An 18,081-nucleotide genomic window follows, 5' to 3' on the forward strand; every position below is an offset into this window, starting at 1 on the left:
ACCTACTTACATCCTCAAGCGTCTCCATATCCTGTCCCATCTCCGCCTTTCCCCACAACTCTTCTTCTTATCTAACAAATCCTCTCTTGCTCCTTCCTCCCTCCCCTTATAATATCAGGGCTCCGGGTTAGAGGCGAGGGTAGGCAGCCATCCCGCACCGCGCCCTGAGACAGAGACAAATAGCGCGAGGAACACAGCCGGCGCCTCACAATAACGCCTTCGCCTGGGAGTTAATTGCGCACCAGCGACACCATCACCACCACATGCAGATGCTGACTCTCATTACTCCTGCTCTCCTCTTCCTTCCCCCTTCTAGATGTATAGCCCATATCCGATGCCTTTCTTTGCTTCACGTCTTGTTTGTCGCATGTCAAATTTTGTTTCTTTTCGTATTCCCTTCTGTTCAGCTTCTTCCATCTCAATGTTCTCTAGGCCACTCACTATTCTTTATCGTTTACATGTTCTGCTTCTCTAACCTCATCTCTTCGTTCTTTTTTGTCATCTCCCTTTACTTTCTCTTATGCCTAACTCCTTCATTTCTTCCTCTCCTTAATCTTCGTTCTAGTTCTCATATTCCGCCCTTTAACTCTCCTGCCTCACCTTTCTACCACAATTCCTCCATTCCTGCTATGCCATCCCATTATCTTATATTTTCCTGTTCATCAAGCCCATTATTCTTCCCATTTTCCTATCCTATGCGTCTGGGAGACGAGTGTGACTTAGGATAGTGAGGCAAAGTAGTGATTATAATTATGATATTGATACTCCAGTGAGTAATGAAACTGAGGCATCCAGGTCCTTCACACTTGTTTAGAAATGTACACTTAGTAACATAAGAATGAACACGTCATTACAGTCAAATTTAACAATATACAATACTTTAACAAACTTGAACTGGCTTGCTGTAGATAACATTATATATTTATTAAGAAGCCATCGTCCGTAAAACTGTAACAAGAAACCAGTAAAACTAACTTCCCCTCAGCTCAGAGGAAAAAGGAGTCTGACAGGGCGGAAAGGCAGCATCACTGGCAGGCCAAGGCAGGCGAGGCCAGGGGGAGGTGATGGGCTGGAGCTGTGTTGTTGGACTGTATAAACTTGTGTTTGACTTGGTAATGACTTCACGCTGGACTTCGAGACTCGAGTTAGATTTGCTGATCACAAGTTTGACCTTAATGGATGGAAGGAGGTCCTGGTTTGAAGTTCGCTTCCAGAAGCTCCACATCCATGTGTCCCGGACCGCTGCATTGCTCCTGGCGGCACTGACTCCCAGACATAGCCATTTTGATAGAAACTTCTCCGTCCTTTTCCTCGCACAGCCACACCTGCACCTGTTGCCTGCCTGGGGCATGGTACAATCCTTCCATCGCGAATCTGAAAAAATTGACGTACAGCTCACTCATTCTTCCTCCGGGTTGGTTGATAATGACCTGGGAAAAACTAAGTAAGGTAAACTATGGAAACTCGGACGTCATGGTGGCCCACGTCCAGCTCAGAAACTAAAGAGACAAGTGCCGAGGCCACGTGCAGAAACCGCGTATCCCCCAACACTTAGATAACAAAAATAAAAAATCCTTCGATTTCAGACTTGCCTGTGGACACCCTTTTGTGCGAATCGCGTAACGTTGCCCTGTTCGCTCATAACGAATAGGTATAGAGGACCAGAAGGCATCGCGACGAAGTGGGTCTCGAGGGGCAGCTGCACCGCTAAGGTCTGCAGCCGATGGAGGAGGGGTTGAGGACGTGGCGAGTACAACTTCTCCGGGGTGGCAGCAGTTTGAAACGTTTTACGTAAGGAACCGAAGTACTGCAGCGGAAGCAGGTCACCATGCAAGTTAACCCTGTAAGGAATGAATTTTTTGGCGTTACTGATATTCTATTCAAGTGTAATTCATCTCGGTCGCCTGCTGGTCACCCAGCCAGCCCTCTCCATTACGGAGCGAGCTCAGAGCTCAGACCGATCTTCGGGTAGGACTAAGACAACAACACTCCACACACCGGGAAAGCGAGGCCACAACCCCTCGAGTTACATCCTGTACCTATTTACTGCTAGATGAACAGGGACTAGACATTAAGAAGCTTGCCCATTTGCCTCGCCGCTTTTCGGGACTCGAACCCGGACCCTCTCGGTTGTGAGCCGAGCGTGCGGTGTGTGAAGATATTACAATGTATGTGCTTCGGAGAATAGGATAGAGAAACCTCACTATTTTCACCTGATAGTCTAGATTCACGATCACCCCTGCTCACCAGTACACGATGACCTTCCCGGTCGTATCTCCGGTAAAACCTCTAGACGCCACCGCCAGGAAGAGGTCAGCGCCGTGTACAATCATGTCCACCCATTGCACGCCTCTCAAAGGCGCTCTCTGTTTGGTGATAAGCAACATTTAAAAAAATTCTATGCATGTATTCACTATGCATGTGCGTGAATACTTATTATTACGTATGACATGCGTGCATGGATGGTGTTGGATGCATGTATGCTTCTTTGCTATCCATACAAGTGTACTGTCGGATTGTGTTGACACGAATGTGTGTTCACGCAGCCTAAATGTATCTGATAAATTAACAAACATGATTTACATGAAAAAAAAACCTGTTAAAATAATGTTTCAAGTAAAATTTTGTTAGCGAAAATAAAGGAACAGAGGGAGAACCCCACTAGCCTCCACTTGGATGAAATTGTCTTGCTCAGCGTCGTGGACCCACAGCGTCAGGGCGCTGTCATGCAGAGCATTGCGGTCCTGCCCGACCACCGCCAGTAAAGTCACCAGTCGTCCTCGGGAGTCCCGATGTAGCACCACTGATATCTAAAGGGGGAGTGGAAGGTTAAGATAAAAAAAGGCAGCCTGAAGGGAGAATAGTAACTGACCAATAGCAATAAAAGCCCACGAAACTGAATTGACAGGGACTTGATAATGTCAAACGCCCAACAAACATTAATTTTCCCTGACCTCGTTTCTCTCTCCGCCTCACCTTCTTTGGACATCCTGTTTCCAAATGCTGCGACCCAGAGAAAGTGTTCCGCGAGCCCCTGGAACAGTACACCAGCGTCCCGTTGCCGATTGCTGCCGCCACCACCAGACAAATTCGCTGCCCAACTTCAGCCACCTGGATCGTAATGACACTCAACAGAAAACGTGACATCTTGTCACCTAAATAACAAGCAATACGAAAAATTTGCCACTATTATCAATATGACTGATAACATTGTCACTGACATTATTGATAGCCTTATATTTGTTATAAGCAATGCATTCACTACCACTGCTGCCACCAAACCTGAACGTCCAATGCTCCAGTGCCAATGCGTTGGAAGTGCTGTGGGCCATGTGTCGTTATTCGCCACACCTGCACGGCCTCCTGGATCGCTGTCCCCTGCAGCCACCACCATAAATAATTCATCTTTAAACAATCTCACTAAACATTCCCTAAGATATCTCTCTTTTGCAGTACTTAACGTATAAAGTAACTTTCAGACACAACTCACTTGGTGGAATGAGCCAATGGTAGTGCTGGTGGAGTGGGAGCGGTTGCTGGTGCAGGTGTGCGCAGTGATCACATAATTTTCCCCTCTGGTTTTGTAGCCTGCCACGGCCCTGGTGCAGCTGCCTCTCAGCACCATTCCTAAGGGATGGAGATCCTGTAGCATTAAAGACTACGTATACTTCTTGCTTTATGATAACTTTGATATTGGTTTCATCGTAGGTCTTAGTAAGGTCTTAGTTTTGTGGACCATTTTGTCTTACCCGTGTTGATGAACTTCCTTTGATCATAACTGTAAATCAGAAGTTTAGTATTTCCTGATCCGGATATGACTGCCATGTACTCCGGACAGGATGACAGCACCCCGTCTGAGTCGTCCATCATCCACAGAGGTACTAGTCTAGCTATTGTGCTCCTTAAAGTCTGCACGCTCCTCCAGCCCCACAGCTCATGAACCATGCCTAAGAATGCGTTATATCAGTTAATGGAGACACCTTTATTTTTTTTGTGACTATTGTAATTCAGTCTAACTATTAAGAAAATGAAAACCTACTACTGACCACTAACTGCTTGCTCAGTGTTGTACAAGAGTATATTCAAGTTCTGGTTAATCCTTGTTAGGCCTGCCTGATCAGTCAGCCTTCTCAAATTCTTGTAGTTTTCACTCGAGTTTCTGAAGACCGCTAGATTCGGAAAGATTACCATTTCCTGAACGACGTTGTCTTGGTCACGGCGGAACTGTGGGGTACGTTAGGGAAGTAATGTCGGATTGTAATATCTTCAGTAACACCAGTGTGTTTGTCATTATGGGACTATCGTCAGTTATCCCGATCAGTGTAGATTCGTCACCTCGACAGCTACTTACTGCACGCCGCCATTGGTCACTCAAGTTCCATCTGTTGAAGAGGCCATCTTCTGCCAGAATAGAAGGTCCCACCACCGCCAGCATTCCCTCTGTAGACAATCACCGGGATGCATATTCAGTTCTTACCCTGCGCCTTAAAATTTGAGGTAACTTTCTTAGTTGATACAAAAACTGGAGATACATCAACACCTTTATTGCCAGTAAATGTATCAATAGAACACCAACCTTTCGTGATGTTCATTTGACCAGACATAACTTGGGCGCCGGATCCCGTAAGAACATCTTTAGACGAGACCTTGAATCCATTCACCAGCCCGTTAACTCTGTTGGCAACCAGTTGACATAAAAAAATCAGGGTTCATCTCGAGAAATCATCTCTGGCCAGTATATTCATTGAGCAATTTTAACTAATGCTGCATAAAGAAAAGTCTAGGGAGTCTGAAGTGAATGAAAAAAAAAAATGCTTACGTAAGGCGGGAAGCAGTGAGGCTGCCGTTAAATGTGGTGACACCAGGCACGTGGCCACAGGTGGTGCCATTGATCGCCTGGTTAAATGCCTCCGACACATCCACGCCTTGCACAGTCCTGGAATATTTTGTTTAAAGTTAAATTTCCTCATGCATATATGGTAGGAATTCGAATCCGCAGTGCAATGCTTTTTATTTTCATACGCAATAAATAAGTATAATGGTCTGTACTACTCCTTTCAATAAATCATGTGGTGCTTACCTGCCTGGTTCCACGTGCAGGTCCTTCTTGATGGTAAGGTCATGTGCAAAAATCTTCCTGGCGGTGATGATGCATGGTTTCTGTATCATACAAAAGTCTGTCATCTGGATACCATTTGTGTGACCGAAAGTGACCAAGGACTCTAGGTTCTGTACCTGTTGGAGCGTCCAGTGCCCCTTGATGGTCTGCTGGCCATCGCGAGTGAAGAGGTTATTGATATCGCTCAGTGGACGGCTGTTCAGGCTGGATGTCTGGAAGAAGATAGTACTGCAAAAATGTTTAGCGGTGTGACATAGCCAAAAAATTAAATTAGCGAGATGTATCTTTTTACAATTGTATGTTAACTCACCGAGATGCCGGGAGTGAAGAGACTATGGACAACGAGGAGAGGAGCGAAGAAACTGCCTGTCATCATCTGCCGGTTACCACTTTTGCACGTCCTGCGTAGCAGTACGGCGGATAGTTTAGCAACGTCTACTCCGTTAACCGAATCCGCCTTGATGTGATTTGCTTTCACCTTGTAGAACGTGATGTTCTGAGGCAGAACTACGTGTTGATTCAGCAGCCAATAGTCATCCACTGTGCCTTTTGTGACGACATGTTGGCCGAGGTACACGGAGTCAGTGCGCACTGGATTTTTCAGCTGCACCGCACCTGCACCAGAGCAAGCCATGTTGTAGAACTTTACGTTAATTTGTTGGGTTGCCCATCACGCCTCCTTTCAGCACAAAATAGTAATACGAAGAAATTTAAAATTTTTACCCTTTTTGTAGTTGGATGATCTACTTACCCAAAATATCAAAATTTTTCTGACTATTCTCTCCACAGAGCGAGGACGCTGCCATTCCTCGAAGACTCGCGGCTGTGAGTGCGCCACTGACGTGAAAATCATCTGAGAAAGTCTTATGCGCCATGAACACCACATCGGAAGAATTCTGAAGGATCACCTCTGAGGTCAGGTTCCATCCTTGCACCGCCCCGCCCACCCACGCTCTCGCTGCCCACATATTTCCACTGAGCTTCACGGGGAAGGCCACTGCCGCATTTTCATTCAGTTTAATTGTGGCTGTAAGTAGCCTTGAAATATCTACTTCTTGGATCTTAGCACCACTGGCAACAGTTGCTGCTCCAGATGTCACATGAGCCAGGATCACCCGTCCGCTAAAACTCTGTGGTGTTGTCTTCAGCAGCCAACCACCATCATAGAAGGACGCGGTCACGGAGTCAAGGCTGTCTGGAACACACTAACTAGTTTTACTCAGACTTGGAAAGAAAAACTAGGAATTTGTGAGCTGAATTAGATATGAAGGACAAGACTTTTCGTGATAGTTTTTCTATATAAATTGCATGTATCATGACCATGCTACCACCCATCATCCACATACACATCCATTCACTCGCCCAAACAACGTTAGCTCCCCCAACCAGCAAACACACAATAATTGGATTGAGACATTACCACGGAACGCGAGATCTTTCACGGAAGCTCTGCCCTTCAGAAGCAAGTTGCTTGCCAACTGTCCATCCTTATCCCGGTACAACATACGCGCCGCGATCCTGGTGGTGAACATCAGGGTTTATTCTATCCATGTGGCTTATCTGTTCAGGAAACTATTATCTAGGTCTTTCCATTATTATAGCATGGCCTAAAGGGTCAAGGCAGGTAAAGTAGCTTCTTACCTTTTGATATGGAGACTTTGCATCCCGCTGTTGCTGTGTACTCCAAGACCGTTCGAGGTGATCAGCTTGCCCATGACCATTAGATTCATGAATATAATTGGTCCGTAAACGACCTGTTTGGTCTCTGTAGGTTAAAGAAACAATAGGTTACAGAACAGCACAGCTTATGCTGGCAGCCCTTTCCTCTTGAGAAGCCACTCACTCACCTGGGTTTGTGGTGAGGGAGTTAGCAAAGAGATCGGTAACGTTGACGTCATTGATGTAATGGACAGATAGAGTGGCAGCTCGGGTATCTCCTTCCCGCACCTTCACATCCTGGAAGATCTTTCTTCCTGCAAAACAAATTATTCAACCGTGTCTGGGAAGAAGTTGGTTTCAAGCAAAGAACCAAGGATAAGCGGAAAACAGAAGAGAATAAATTGAGGAAAGTGGCTGAATTGATATATAAAGGTAGGAAACAAATAGTTTGTGCAGAGGTATTGTTTAAGGTTTCAAGACTGACCAGTGATAATAGCCGGGTGGTTGAGCGTTACCAGATCCTCCAAGGTCACGTCCCTCACCCGACCGGTCCCAAAGAACAACCTACAGAAGAAAAGTAATGATGTGATGCATCTAACCACTTTGGCGATTTCTTAATCTACTTGCACAACTCAGTGGCTTACCTTTGTACGGACACCTGCTTGAAAGTGATGGGCTGCCGCAGGACCTGGCGCGTTGCAGAGGACGTCAGCGCCACACTTTTACTGAAGAGCACAAGGTCAAGGCCGTTGATCTCGTTCCGTACTCGTATTCGTGCCGCCGCCGTGACGGGACCCTGTAAAAGGTGTCATTGCTTAGGACTCCCCACAGAAAAAGGCAATGTGTGTTTCACTGTTTGATCTGCTGCAGAGTCTGACGAGACAGCCAGACGTTACCCTACGGAGCGAGCTCAGAGCTCATTATTTCCGATCTTTGGATAGGCCTGAGTGTGTGTGTGTGTGTGTGTGTGTGTGTGTGTGTGTGTGTGTGTGTGTAGCAGAAGTGTGTATAAGGAGAAACAAAACAGAAGGAAGCGAGTGTCACTTACCATGAAGAGGAAAGAATGCGGCAGTGTGTGGTGTCCGCCTAAAGTTACAAAGGAGGCTGCCAGCGCCCCGTTCACACGGGACACCCTCATCGGTCCATCCACCTGTATATTAGTGATACAGACACTAGTTTAAAGCTGAAAATTGCATGAACTATTCCGTTGTAAAATAAAGAATGAAGTATTCCTGACTATTTCACTACAGAAAGTCCAAATGAGCGGCAGACACATCCTCACACACTTTCATCACTTTTCCTGGGCCAAATTCCTCCCATTCTTACAAAGACTCACCTCGACAGGAATAGTGAATGTTATGTTAGCATGAATTGTGGAGCTACGGATAGGCATGCCATGTCGTAGCAAGTGGCCTGTGTCTACCCCCTGCAATTGTTGGACTCGAAGTCCAGATTTGAAAGTTATGTTGTTTAGTCGAGCCATATTGTTCACTGCAAGATACAAAAGAAATATTAATCCTTATTTGATTTCATTTGAAATTTGCAGAAGATGGTTTATTTCGGTCACTAAATTGCAAAGTATTTATCAGAACGTTTGTTATTGAGTAGTGTGGAAAATCACCTATAAAAAATGCAGCTTCTCGTCGCGTGGGCAAATGAGCGAATGAACGGTCAATCAGGTCTTGAAGTCTGTGTCCGGCCACCCGCCCGACCACCCACGAACCATGACTATCCTCCCTGTGACCTGCCTTGTCTGTCTTTGGGTGTGTATCTGGGGGCGTTGCAGGAACGGCATCTTCCGAGCTGATCGAGGTTTTGTTTGGTATTGAGATTGTTCTATTGTAACCGTATGTTACTGACTTGGCCCTGCCATGTGATGAATCATAAGGTTTGAATGATGGTGTGATGCTGCCTTGTAAATATGTCAGCCAGTTTGTTTTGCTGCTGCTGAAATTGGTGGTGGTGGTCGTGGTGGTGATAATGGCACTATCGTTGCTTTTGGTGCTATAGTGTACTGACCATGAACTTGAATTATAATCATGAATGGTTGGTTCAGTAGTTCTGATTGTTAAAGGTGATAGTATATCCGAATTTGTAATCCAACAGTCAGCAGCCTTGTTACTGGTACGACTGATGACCGATGTAAGAGAACCAATTGTTACTTCACCGAAATTGGTACTAGACTGATTATTCATGCCTTTCTTGCGTGAAACTGTTGTGTCCGTATGCAGCTTAAAGGTATCCTCATCCGATTCCCGTAGTAGTACGGGATCCTCTACTTTGGTTTCGTTGCTAAAGTCATCGTTTCCAAAGCAGTGCAGGAGCAAAATTATTCTTTTCTTTCCCAAAACAACCAAAGCTTTAACTTCATCCATTCTATTTTTTATTTCATCTGGGAATCTGGTAAGAAACCACAGGTTAGTCCTCATCCTCGTTCGAAACTTTTCAGATTCCAAGATCAAATTCAGCTCACTAATTTCTAATTCATAAAACAGATTTCTAAGAATTAATTTCACTATTTTTGTTGTCCTCTCCATCAGCTCATGGATCTTTATTACACTGGTTGCCTCAGTTCTTACTGGCTTCCTTTGAAACTGCTCGGATATTACCATGGGACTGATAGACTGAATTTCTTCAAAGTATAAGTAAGCAGCCTCCAGCCATGCTAAAAGAGCATCCCTCTGGACAGGGTCTCCATAATAGTCATAATAGTGTTCAGGGATATTGTCACATTTCTCTTCTGATTGGCGAGACGGAATGTAGGATGTGAATGAAGACGGCTCTTGTGAAGGCTCTACACTAACTTGAGGAAATATAAATTCAGATTCGCTTGAGGAAATTGTCCACGGCAGTTGAGATGACACTGATAGTATCAAACTTTGCGCTGTCGTTGCAGTGGATGGGACGAAAGTTCGTGCATTGTACGGTGTTGGTTGAATACTGCTTGTACTTCTGTGTGGGAACTTGTAGGATGGTCCGGGAATGCTTGATGGGAATTTCACTGTGGATGAGCCTTGATCAATTATTTCAGATCTTGTAATAAGTACTGAGGATGGCACCCACCCTGCTTGTGCCTGCTGGGTCGTAAAAATTTGACACTGGAACGCACAGTTAATGCAGTCGATTCTGGTTGATGAGGAGGACATCATTATGGTTAGTGTCTTATGCGTCACCGTCGAGGCTGAGGGATATGCAGAGGATGCATGGTTCTGGTTCGCAGTAGTTTGGAACATCTGATAGTGAAACGTACAGCTGGTGCAGTTGATGATGGTGGTAAGGTGTTGCACTAATGTGACAGTAGTAACGTGGCTGTTATAGCCAGTGTTACCTTTTACAAGACCCGCATCATGAATAGCTGAGGAAGGTACAAGTGCCTTCGCTTGTCGTTTACTTAGATTCCTCGGTACATCAAGAAATGCCCCCCTATTGGTATCCAAAGCTGGAATTTCATTATTGAAGGAAAAATCTGGTGTATAAGCTGAGCTTACACTATTGTCATAACCATTTACAACGTTTGTTGAAGATAATAAGTTACTGAAGTATTCTGCTTGGATTAATTGTGAATTTTGTTGACCTAATGAAATTTCTGTGAAAGAATTGATCTTCCCAGTTGGACTTACTACCATCAATACGTTGTGTGATAGTCCTCTCTTCAGCCTCAGCCGATCCTCAGATTTTAAACCAAGCAAAGTCGATATACTGCCATTCGAATTCTTATTCTGATCATACTTAAATGTATGGGATTCCTCATAGCTGAGACTGTCAGTCTGTCCTTCGAGTTTGGTATCTACATACATCCAAGGGAGGGCAGGAGTAGCTGTGTGAGGAGACTGGACGCTCCAAGGATTGTATGTCGGGAAGGAATCATCGAGTGACGATTCTAGAGAGTGGCTCATGAACGATCTATGAGAACTGAGAGTTGAGACCCTTTGAGAGCGGGCAGTGTAAGGCTGTTCAGTGAACAATTGTTCAGGGTCGTCTCCCTCGGGGGTGAGAGGGTCGTCTCCCTCGGGGGTGAGAGGGTCGTCTCCCTCGGGGGTGAGAGGGTCGTCTCCCTCGGGGGTGAGAGGGTCGTCTCTCGGGGTCGTCTCCCTCGGGGTGAGAGGGTCGTCTCCCTCGGGGGTGAGAGGGTCGTCTCCCTCGGGGTGAGAGGGTCGTCTCCCTCGGGGTGAGAGGTCGTCTCCCTCGGGGTGAGAGGGTCGTCTCCTCGGGGTGAGAGGGTCGTCTCCCTCGGGGGTGAGAGGGTCGTCTCCCTCGGGGTGAGAGGTCGTCTCCCTCGGGGTGAGAGGTCGTCTCCCTCGGGGTGAGAGGGTCTCCCTCGGGGTGAGAGGTCGTCTCCCTCGGGGTGAGAGGGTCGTCTCCTCGGGGTGAGAGGTCGTCTCCTCGGGGTGAGAGGGTCGTCTCCCTCGGGGGTGAGGGGTCGTCTCTCTCGGCGGTGAAAGTGACGGATTCTTCGGCGGTGAGAATGGAGGCTTGCTCGGCGGTGAGAGTTATGGGTTCTTCGGCGGTGGCGACGGCTCTACTGGTGGATATCTCAGAGGCAAGCTTTTCTGTGCCAACATTAGTATACAATTTTTTAGTGGTGTAACTATAGAATTCTTTAGTAGTACGATTTTTAGTAGATTTTGGAGTAGTATTAGTAGATTCTTTTGTAATATTTGCTTGATACACTTGAGTTGTAATAAAAACATCTTTCACAATAGCAGTGTTGATGGTTGACATCTCTGTGGAAATTCCCTCACGAATATTGTTTCTAGGAGAAATGTGGTGATAGTTTCTCTCACCCCCTAAAAAAAAAAGAAATGCAATGCATTAGTTACAGAATATTGATGGCTAAGCTCCTGCAGTAACTGAAACAGTAAGACATCTTTAGTCACTATTAGATACTAGAAAAATGTACTTGCCTTCTAGAGTATCGTTCTGTTCATCCCTATATGTTGAGAGGAGCAACAGCTCTTTCTCATATTGCTCCAGCATCTTCAAAAGATCCTGCTCGTTATCAATGACCCGACGCAATGAAACCATTCCACAGGGAAGTGCCGCACGCACAGCAGGTAGGAGTCCTTCCTCGTTACTAAGGAACTCTACCAGTCTCCCAAGGTCGTGCTGCACTGCTCCCTTAAGGAATGTCATTCGTTGTGTCTCGGACAGCTGGGACATTCCAGAACCAAGCACGGGATAGCGCGCGATTCTTTGTGTCACCCGCAACGTTAGTAACGCCGCCCGAGTACACTTAAGCGTTAAAGGCTCATCATCTTTCTGTACACCACACACAGACTGGCAGTGATGCGAATTATTTAATGTCATTGTATCATCACTAACAATTAGATCAATTAAAAGCCTAACCACATTTAAACTGTCGTGGATGTCATCAACTTTTCGAAGCGCTTTACTGAGCAACAGCCAAACGTCAAACCATCTATACTGAGTGGTATGAAGCAAGTTTGTCATCTCAATTTCGTAGTTCATCACTTCAATCACCATCTTCTCTAAATCTTGATGACTCAGTACCAGCACAGACTCTTTATCTTCACTCCTCCAGTCTTCGGTCATTATGTCGAAAAACATGAGCCTTTCAGTATCTTCTAAAAAGATGAAGGCACAATTCACATCCACTTTAAGCAGAGTAAAAAGAAGTTGTGTCCTCAGTGGAACCAGAAAGTGCCCTGGCTGTACCTCAGTCAGAAAACTTAGAAGATCCTGAGCAGCTGCAACTCCCCTTAGGGCCAAAAGAAGAGCCTCTATGCGAGCAATTGCAGTTCTTGGTCTTCGGTTCTTCAGGGACCCACAAGTTCCAATCGACCACCGCCGATGGCGAGTATTGGCACTCCTAGAGCGACGAGCGTTCTGCTCCAGCAGCTGCAGTGAAGTGAAGCTCTTTGGTGCCGTCACTATCTGATACCCGGAGAGCTTCAGTACGTCCAAGTCGCCTTCGGTCACCTGAAGAAAGGCACAAGTCATCAGCATCAATACTTATCCGCAAAGAAGGAAACGGACCTAGTAGTACTACGAGGTAAGCGAAACCCACAGAAATAACCTTTGCATGACGAAATATAGCCTACTTACCGTGATGCTATTGAGATTTTGCAATATAGAGACATAGGTGGCCCGCACGTGGCTGAATGATGCTAACGCCACAGTGTACGAGTGATGGCTGCCGTTCAGGAACACCTGAGCGGGGACCCGCACAGCGTTGAGGCGTCCTTCTATCGTCATAGACGGAGCTTCAAACTCTCTCATCTGGTGGTCACCTACAAGTAGTTAGGTATATACGACTTGAACCATTTAGAATTTTGAACTTGACAGGCTGTGATTAATATTTCAGAAATTGTTCATCTGACTAATTTGTCTTATGCTTACACTGCATGCCATTCTCACTATGCTAGAGTATCGTCTCACTACGGTGCCCCCCCCTTTTTTTATTTTATTTTTTGCTTTTTATTACAATTGACAAGTTTCCTTAATGACGAATTGCTGTTACATCAGGGAAGCGGTGGCGTAGTGGATAAGATGGTGAGCGTAGGATCGGCCAGACGTCCTCGCGTAGGTTCGAATTCCACCACATACCGCTTTGAAGCTATGCCATTTGTCGAGTGGTTTAAAGTTACCTACATATCACCATGATACCCAGGTTCTAGGTGGTTACACCAAAGATGCGCTTGGGTGGTGATATGGGCCCTAATATGGGTATCACTATAAATAAAATTGCTTGCGCCACTAATGGGCGGAAGCTTAACAGTGTTTCCCACATATACTCTTCAAGTATACCTACAGGCGCTTTAGGCCATAAAAAAAAAGGTTCCCCAGATTATTTGTTTTGTGGAATTACATTCACCTGTAACTGCACTACTAGGGTAATCATCCTTATTCAACATACAGATCGTGACACAAACACAATAGCAAATTTTTCTCTCATGTCCTGCACATTACATACCGAATACCACCTGCTCCTGAAGACTGTTTGTCAGTAATGGATTAGTGAGATCCAGGTTCCTTGTGTCTTTCGCTCTTAGATGGCCATTGTGTACAATATCTCCCATCACTTTGAGCTGACCTGCCAAGGAAAGTAACTTTTACAGGTAATCCTGGTCCACCTTCATTATCCACATGTTGTAGTAAACAAGCATAATCTATAAAGTGAAAACTAACCGGTAATGGTAACATTAGCTCTGCGAGTAATGAGATTCGACAGCAGCTTGTCCAGGGCGATATCATTGACGACGGCAACGTTGAGGATGTTAGAGTGCAAGGACTGGCATTTCAGAGACCCTGGTATCGAAATTAGTTAATCAGGTATGACGCGATGCAAGATTGGTGGAATTGCTTAAGACATTAAGAATATTTCTTTGTTATTAACGAGTGTGAATGAAACCTGACCACAGATAAGATATTTGGTGATCAATCAATAATAAAATTAATGAAAAGCTCCGATAATGATGAAATTGTTATAGGATGCAGCGCCTTCATCCTCCACATAGTGAAGTTGTTTGACAGGTGAATTAATCTTGAAAGATCATTGATGGGTCTTCTCCATGGCTGCTGTATTGGTTAAAGAAATTTAGTTAACACTGCAATTTTAAATGAAAATTTCCTTGACAGTAAATCAGCACCTTCATGCGTCTGGGCGTGTGTGGTAAGGAGAAGAGAGCGAGGGTCCACCTGCAAGCCATCCAATGTATTTGAAACCATAACCTTCTGCACCCTTATTGGTCCCTGGAATATGAAGTTTCCGCCGGTCTCATGATGTCCACTGAGAGTTATGTAGGTAGAAATTGGCTTGCCGTGCAGGTGATTTACAAAAACCGGGGCCTGTTGGGAAATGCAATCTGTACATCAGTGTTTATTATGCAAGGCAAATGTGTACATTGGCTATCTACCTCAGGAATCAGTGACTCGATTGTTTTGCGTGCATTTTTTAATACATCTAAACGTGAAACCTGTATTGGTTATGAAAAAAATAATTTCTCAAGTAGCGTGCTTTGTTTTTTTGCTGCTCCATCACACTCCCTTACCTTAAACTCAATGTACTCCATGGCAATGTTCCCGAGGCGAGTGGCTGCATGAAGTGGCACCGTGTTTCTGAGCACTGGAGCTCTTTGGCCGTTGATCCATACTGCCTTTAGCTCACCAACAGAGCATACTTGAGTATCCGCACTCGATAGGTTGGCCAAGTGAAGGTGAGCTGAAGGACAGAAACATCATTTATACCTCAGAAATGGTTTTAGTTGAACCAATTTAGATCGTTGCTAAGCAAGGCACATGCAACAGTTCTCCATTCATCGATGTGCTCTATGAAGAGTTCTTACAGTTATAAGGAGCTTTCACAATAGGGGAACCCACGGATAACTCGTGGTACTAATGGGTATCAAGATGCATTTCAGTGTGTGTGTGTGTGTGTGTGTGTGTGTGTGTGTGTGTGTGTGTGTGTGTGTGTGTGTGTGTGTGTGTGTGTGTGTGTGTGTCTGAAAATATCTTATGTTTCTTTTAGAAACAAAGTTTTATCTTCTATGTTTTACATTCTGCTTTGTGTTTTCGCGTTTTTTTTTTTTCTAAATCATTTGGTTAATGTAAATGGACTACAGTTTTTCTTTTTTCAGTTGCGTTTAATATCTAGATTTACTTTCATGTGTAATATTTTATTGTCTCTTTCTAATGTAAAATGAACGCTGTGGTCAATAAACTATCTATCTATCTATCTGTGTGTGTGTGTGTGTGTGTGTGTGTGTGTGTGTGTGTGTGTGTGTGTGTGTGTGTGTGTGTGTGTGTGTGTGTACATTGTATGTGTGCGCTGAATTAATATGAAATTTTAAATAAAAACAACGTAAAGTTAGATTTTATGTTGTAGTTTAGGCGTCACACTTTCAGTAAAGCAAGTCATAGTGAAGGCTTACCGTATTGTAGGACGCTGAACGAAATTTTCTGTTGTGTGACAACACTATGCATGGCTGTGTGTACAAATGTACACTGTAGTAACTTCAGGCTTACCGGGCCAGGCGACAGGTCCGGCGGCGGGAAGCAATGTATTTAGTCTGCGGCGTGTCTCTTCGATTGTTCCCTCCAAGGCCCCTATCCGTGCCTCTATCTGCCCACCACTGTTAGGTATCCTTCTGCCCTGACTAAACGCCTGTATACAAGCAGAAAATAACTTTAAAATCCATCGTGTGTTGTGTGGCTCAGCAGACAGTCGTCAGAATCCTTCTCTCCAATCCCTTACGGGAACTATTTATAGTATTCGGACTAAGAATTCCATGGCAGTAAAGAGCGTTGCTTACTTCACTGGCTTGGCTGGCAGACTCCACTTTGAGATTCCCTTTAATTGTGACACGGCGGGAGAAGTTGTGAGGCTCGGTCGTCCTTGGAGTGATAGTAACTTGTTGCACAAGTTCTGCTAGCTCTCTTCCGTAAGCTTGCCGTCGTAGCCCTTCACACGACTCCTTCAACTGGTAATATGCCTCCTGAATAAAGTACAGAAGTAATCACATGGCTGCTTTCCCGTTAAATCAACATGTAATAATTGTATCTAGAATATGACTGACCTCGAGATCATCTCTTGAAGTGAAGGAGACCGAGTACAAGCTCGGATATCCGGCGGCTTTATCACTGTCAGCATTCGTCACACCTATGGCAGTAGAACGAAAGCGAGTTACTGACGAAAATCCTTACACTTCTTTTTCTGTAGGTATTATCGAATAATAGTGATGACTGACCGAATACCAGGCGGCCGTCCCAGAAAGCGGAGGCGAGGCTGGTGACTCCAACTGAGAAGGGAGGGCGAGATGGTTGTACCGCAGTGGTGACGAACCTCCACCCATTGTACTGATAGAAGGTGACGCCCTTCTTGGAGACGAGAGCGAGTAATACTGTCATGTTCACCTGTCAATTAAGAAAAGGAACGATATGTATGTGTATAAAATGGTGGTTATTATATCCAAGAGAGCGGAGGAGGCCTTCGTTGCTAACTAACTATTAAAGGATCAACTATCAAGAGGAGGCAGTAGACGCCTGGCGAAACGATAATTATTCCTAGTGAAGGCTAATAGCACTGGTTCAGGGAGTGCTGTGAACTTTAAATTAAGCCAGCTGTAACCTCATTGACCCCACTGGCCCTTTGTGTCTCAACACAAGGGAGCACAGTCACAGCCTGTCTTCTAAAGACAACTCTCTTCCTTCACACAAAACTACATTCATCTAACTACACATACATTCTTCACGGAAAATTTTAAATTGAAAAACAAAACAAAAACTCTTATATCATCTGTGGAGTACCGTTCTAGGTAACGTTTTTTATTAAACTTGTTTGGGGATCGGCACCTCAGTGGATCTTTTTTAATCGTTATTTTTGTTGCCCTTGGCCGATCTTCCCTTTTACATAAATAAAGGAGAAAGATGAACCATTAAAGGATCACATGTCATTAGATACATTGCTGTTGTATAAAAATGCTTATGATGGCCATAGGTAGGTAAGAGCCGTTTTTAAAACTAATTTTTAAAACCTGCGCTCACCTGGACAGCCATCCACTGGAATGCGTGTGAGGTCTCTATCTCCTGGAAGAGCTTGAATTTTCCCTCCTCAAAGTGGTAGATGGTGGAGATAGTGTCGGGGTTGCATACACCTGTAAGCACAGATACACATTTAAATTACACAATACTTATTTTAGCATTGATCATTATCTTTTCTTTATGTTAGGAAGCACTGGTCAAGGGCATCAAAATATTCTGAGAATAAAAGGCCTACTTCAGTACAAGTCTTTGAAACGAAGGAAAAAAAAATGAAAATTGGAGAAACTCCCTTTAAAATAAATAAGTAAATATATATATATATATATATATATATATATATATATATATATATATATATATATATATATATATATATATATATATATATATATATATATATATATATATATATATATATATATATATATATATATATATATATATATATATATATATATATATATATATATATATATATATATATATATATATATATATATATATATATATATATATATATATATATATATATATATATATATATATATATATATATATATATATATATATATATATATATATATATATATATATATATATATATATAAAATGTATGAAGGATAAAATACAGAAGCAGATAGGGTTCGAGCTGACCAGAAAAGAGATGAATGATTGAACAGCGACAGTCAGTAAGAACAAAAGAAGTTATTGTAACAATAGCGGTGAAAGATAGCACAAGTATCACTTTATCCACCAATATTTCAATACTCTTGTGATTACTTGTATTTATTGTGGTCATTATA

At 43.9% G+C, this 18,081-nt stretch overlaps 1 protein-coding gene across 1 annotated transcript in view; it reads right to left on the reverse strand.

Moving 5' to 3' along the window:
* Positions 1-741: 741 nt before the first annotated feature.
* LOC123499881 overlaps positions 742-18,081 on the reverse strand; it is a 24,320-nt gene continuing 6,980 nt past the window's right edge. Inside the window, exons 9-43 of the mRNA XM_045248415.1 lie at positions 17,282-17,391; positions 16,486-16,651; positions 16,315-16,397; positions 16,051-16,233; positions 15,764-15,902; positions 14,791-14,960; positions 14,389-14,587; positions 13,928-14,047; positions 13,713-13,832; positions 12,845-13,029; positions 11,683-12,718; positions 11,225-11,328; positions 8,400-11,136; positions 8,115-8,269; positions 7,827-7,928; positions 7,423-7,574; positions 7,263-7,342; positions 6,967-7,092; positions 6,761-6,884; positions 6,540-6,637; positions 5,871-6,314; positions 5,430-5,734; positions 5,081-5,331; positions 4,820-4,936; positions 4,577-4,674; positions 4,352-4,440; positions 4,047-4,224; positions 3,750-3,947; positions 3,491-3,627; positions 3,283-3,378; positions 2,977-3,111; positions 2,667-2,810; positions 2,248-2,366; positions 1,593-1,841; positions 742-1,374 (exon numbers count right to left, since the gene is read on the reverse strand). Coding sequence (XP_045104350.1) covers positions 1,173-1,374; positions 1,593-1,841; positions 2,248-2,366; positions 2,667-2,810; positions 2,977-3,111; positions 3,283-3,378; positions 3,491-3,627; positions 3,750-3,947; positions 4,047-4,224; positions 4,352-4,440; positions 4,577-4,674; positions 4,820-4,936; positions 5,081-5,331; positions 5,430-5,734; positions 5,871-6,314; positions 6,540-6,637; positions 6,761-6,884; positions 6,967-7,092; positions 7,263-7,342; positions 7,423-7,574; positions 7,827-7,928; positions 8,115-8,269; positions 8,400-11,136; positions 11,225-11,328; positions 11,683-12,718; positions 12,845-13,029; positions 13,713-13,832; positions 13,928-14,047; positions 14,389-14,587; positions 14,791-14,960; positions 15,764-15,902; positions 16,051-16,233; positions 16,315-16,397; positions 16,486-16,651; positions 17,282-17,391 — 8,951 coding nt within the window. The 3' untranslated portion in view covers positions 742-1,172. The remainder of the gene's footprint in view (positions 1,375-1,592; positions 1,842-2,247; positions 2,367-2,666; positions 2,811-2,976; positions 3,112-3,282; positions 3,379-3,490; positions 3,628-3,749; positions 3,948-4,046; positions 4,225-4,351; positions 4,441-4,576; positions 4,675-4,819; positions 4,937-5,080; positions 5,332-5,429; positions 5,735-5,870; positions 6,315-6,539; positions 6,638-6,760; positions 6,885-6,966; positions 7,093-7,262; positions 7,343-7,422; positions 7,575-7,826; positions 7,929-8,114; positions 8,270-8,399; positions 11,137-11,224; positions 11,329-11,682; positions 12,719-12,844; positions 13,030-13,712; positions 13,833-13,927; positions 14,048-14,388; positions 14,588-14,790; positions 14,961-15,763; positions 15,903-16,050; positions 16,234-16,314; positions 16,398-16,485; positions 16,652-17,281; positions 17,392-18,081) is intronic.

Source organism: Portunus trituberculatus, chromosome 50 (assembly GCF_017591435.1).
Source record: "Portunus trituberculatus isolate SZX2019 chromosome 50, ASM1759143v1, whole genome shotgun sequence".
NCBI lineage: Eukaryota > Metazoa > Arthropoda > Malacostraca > Decapoda > Portunidae > Portunus > Portunus trituberculatus.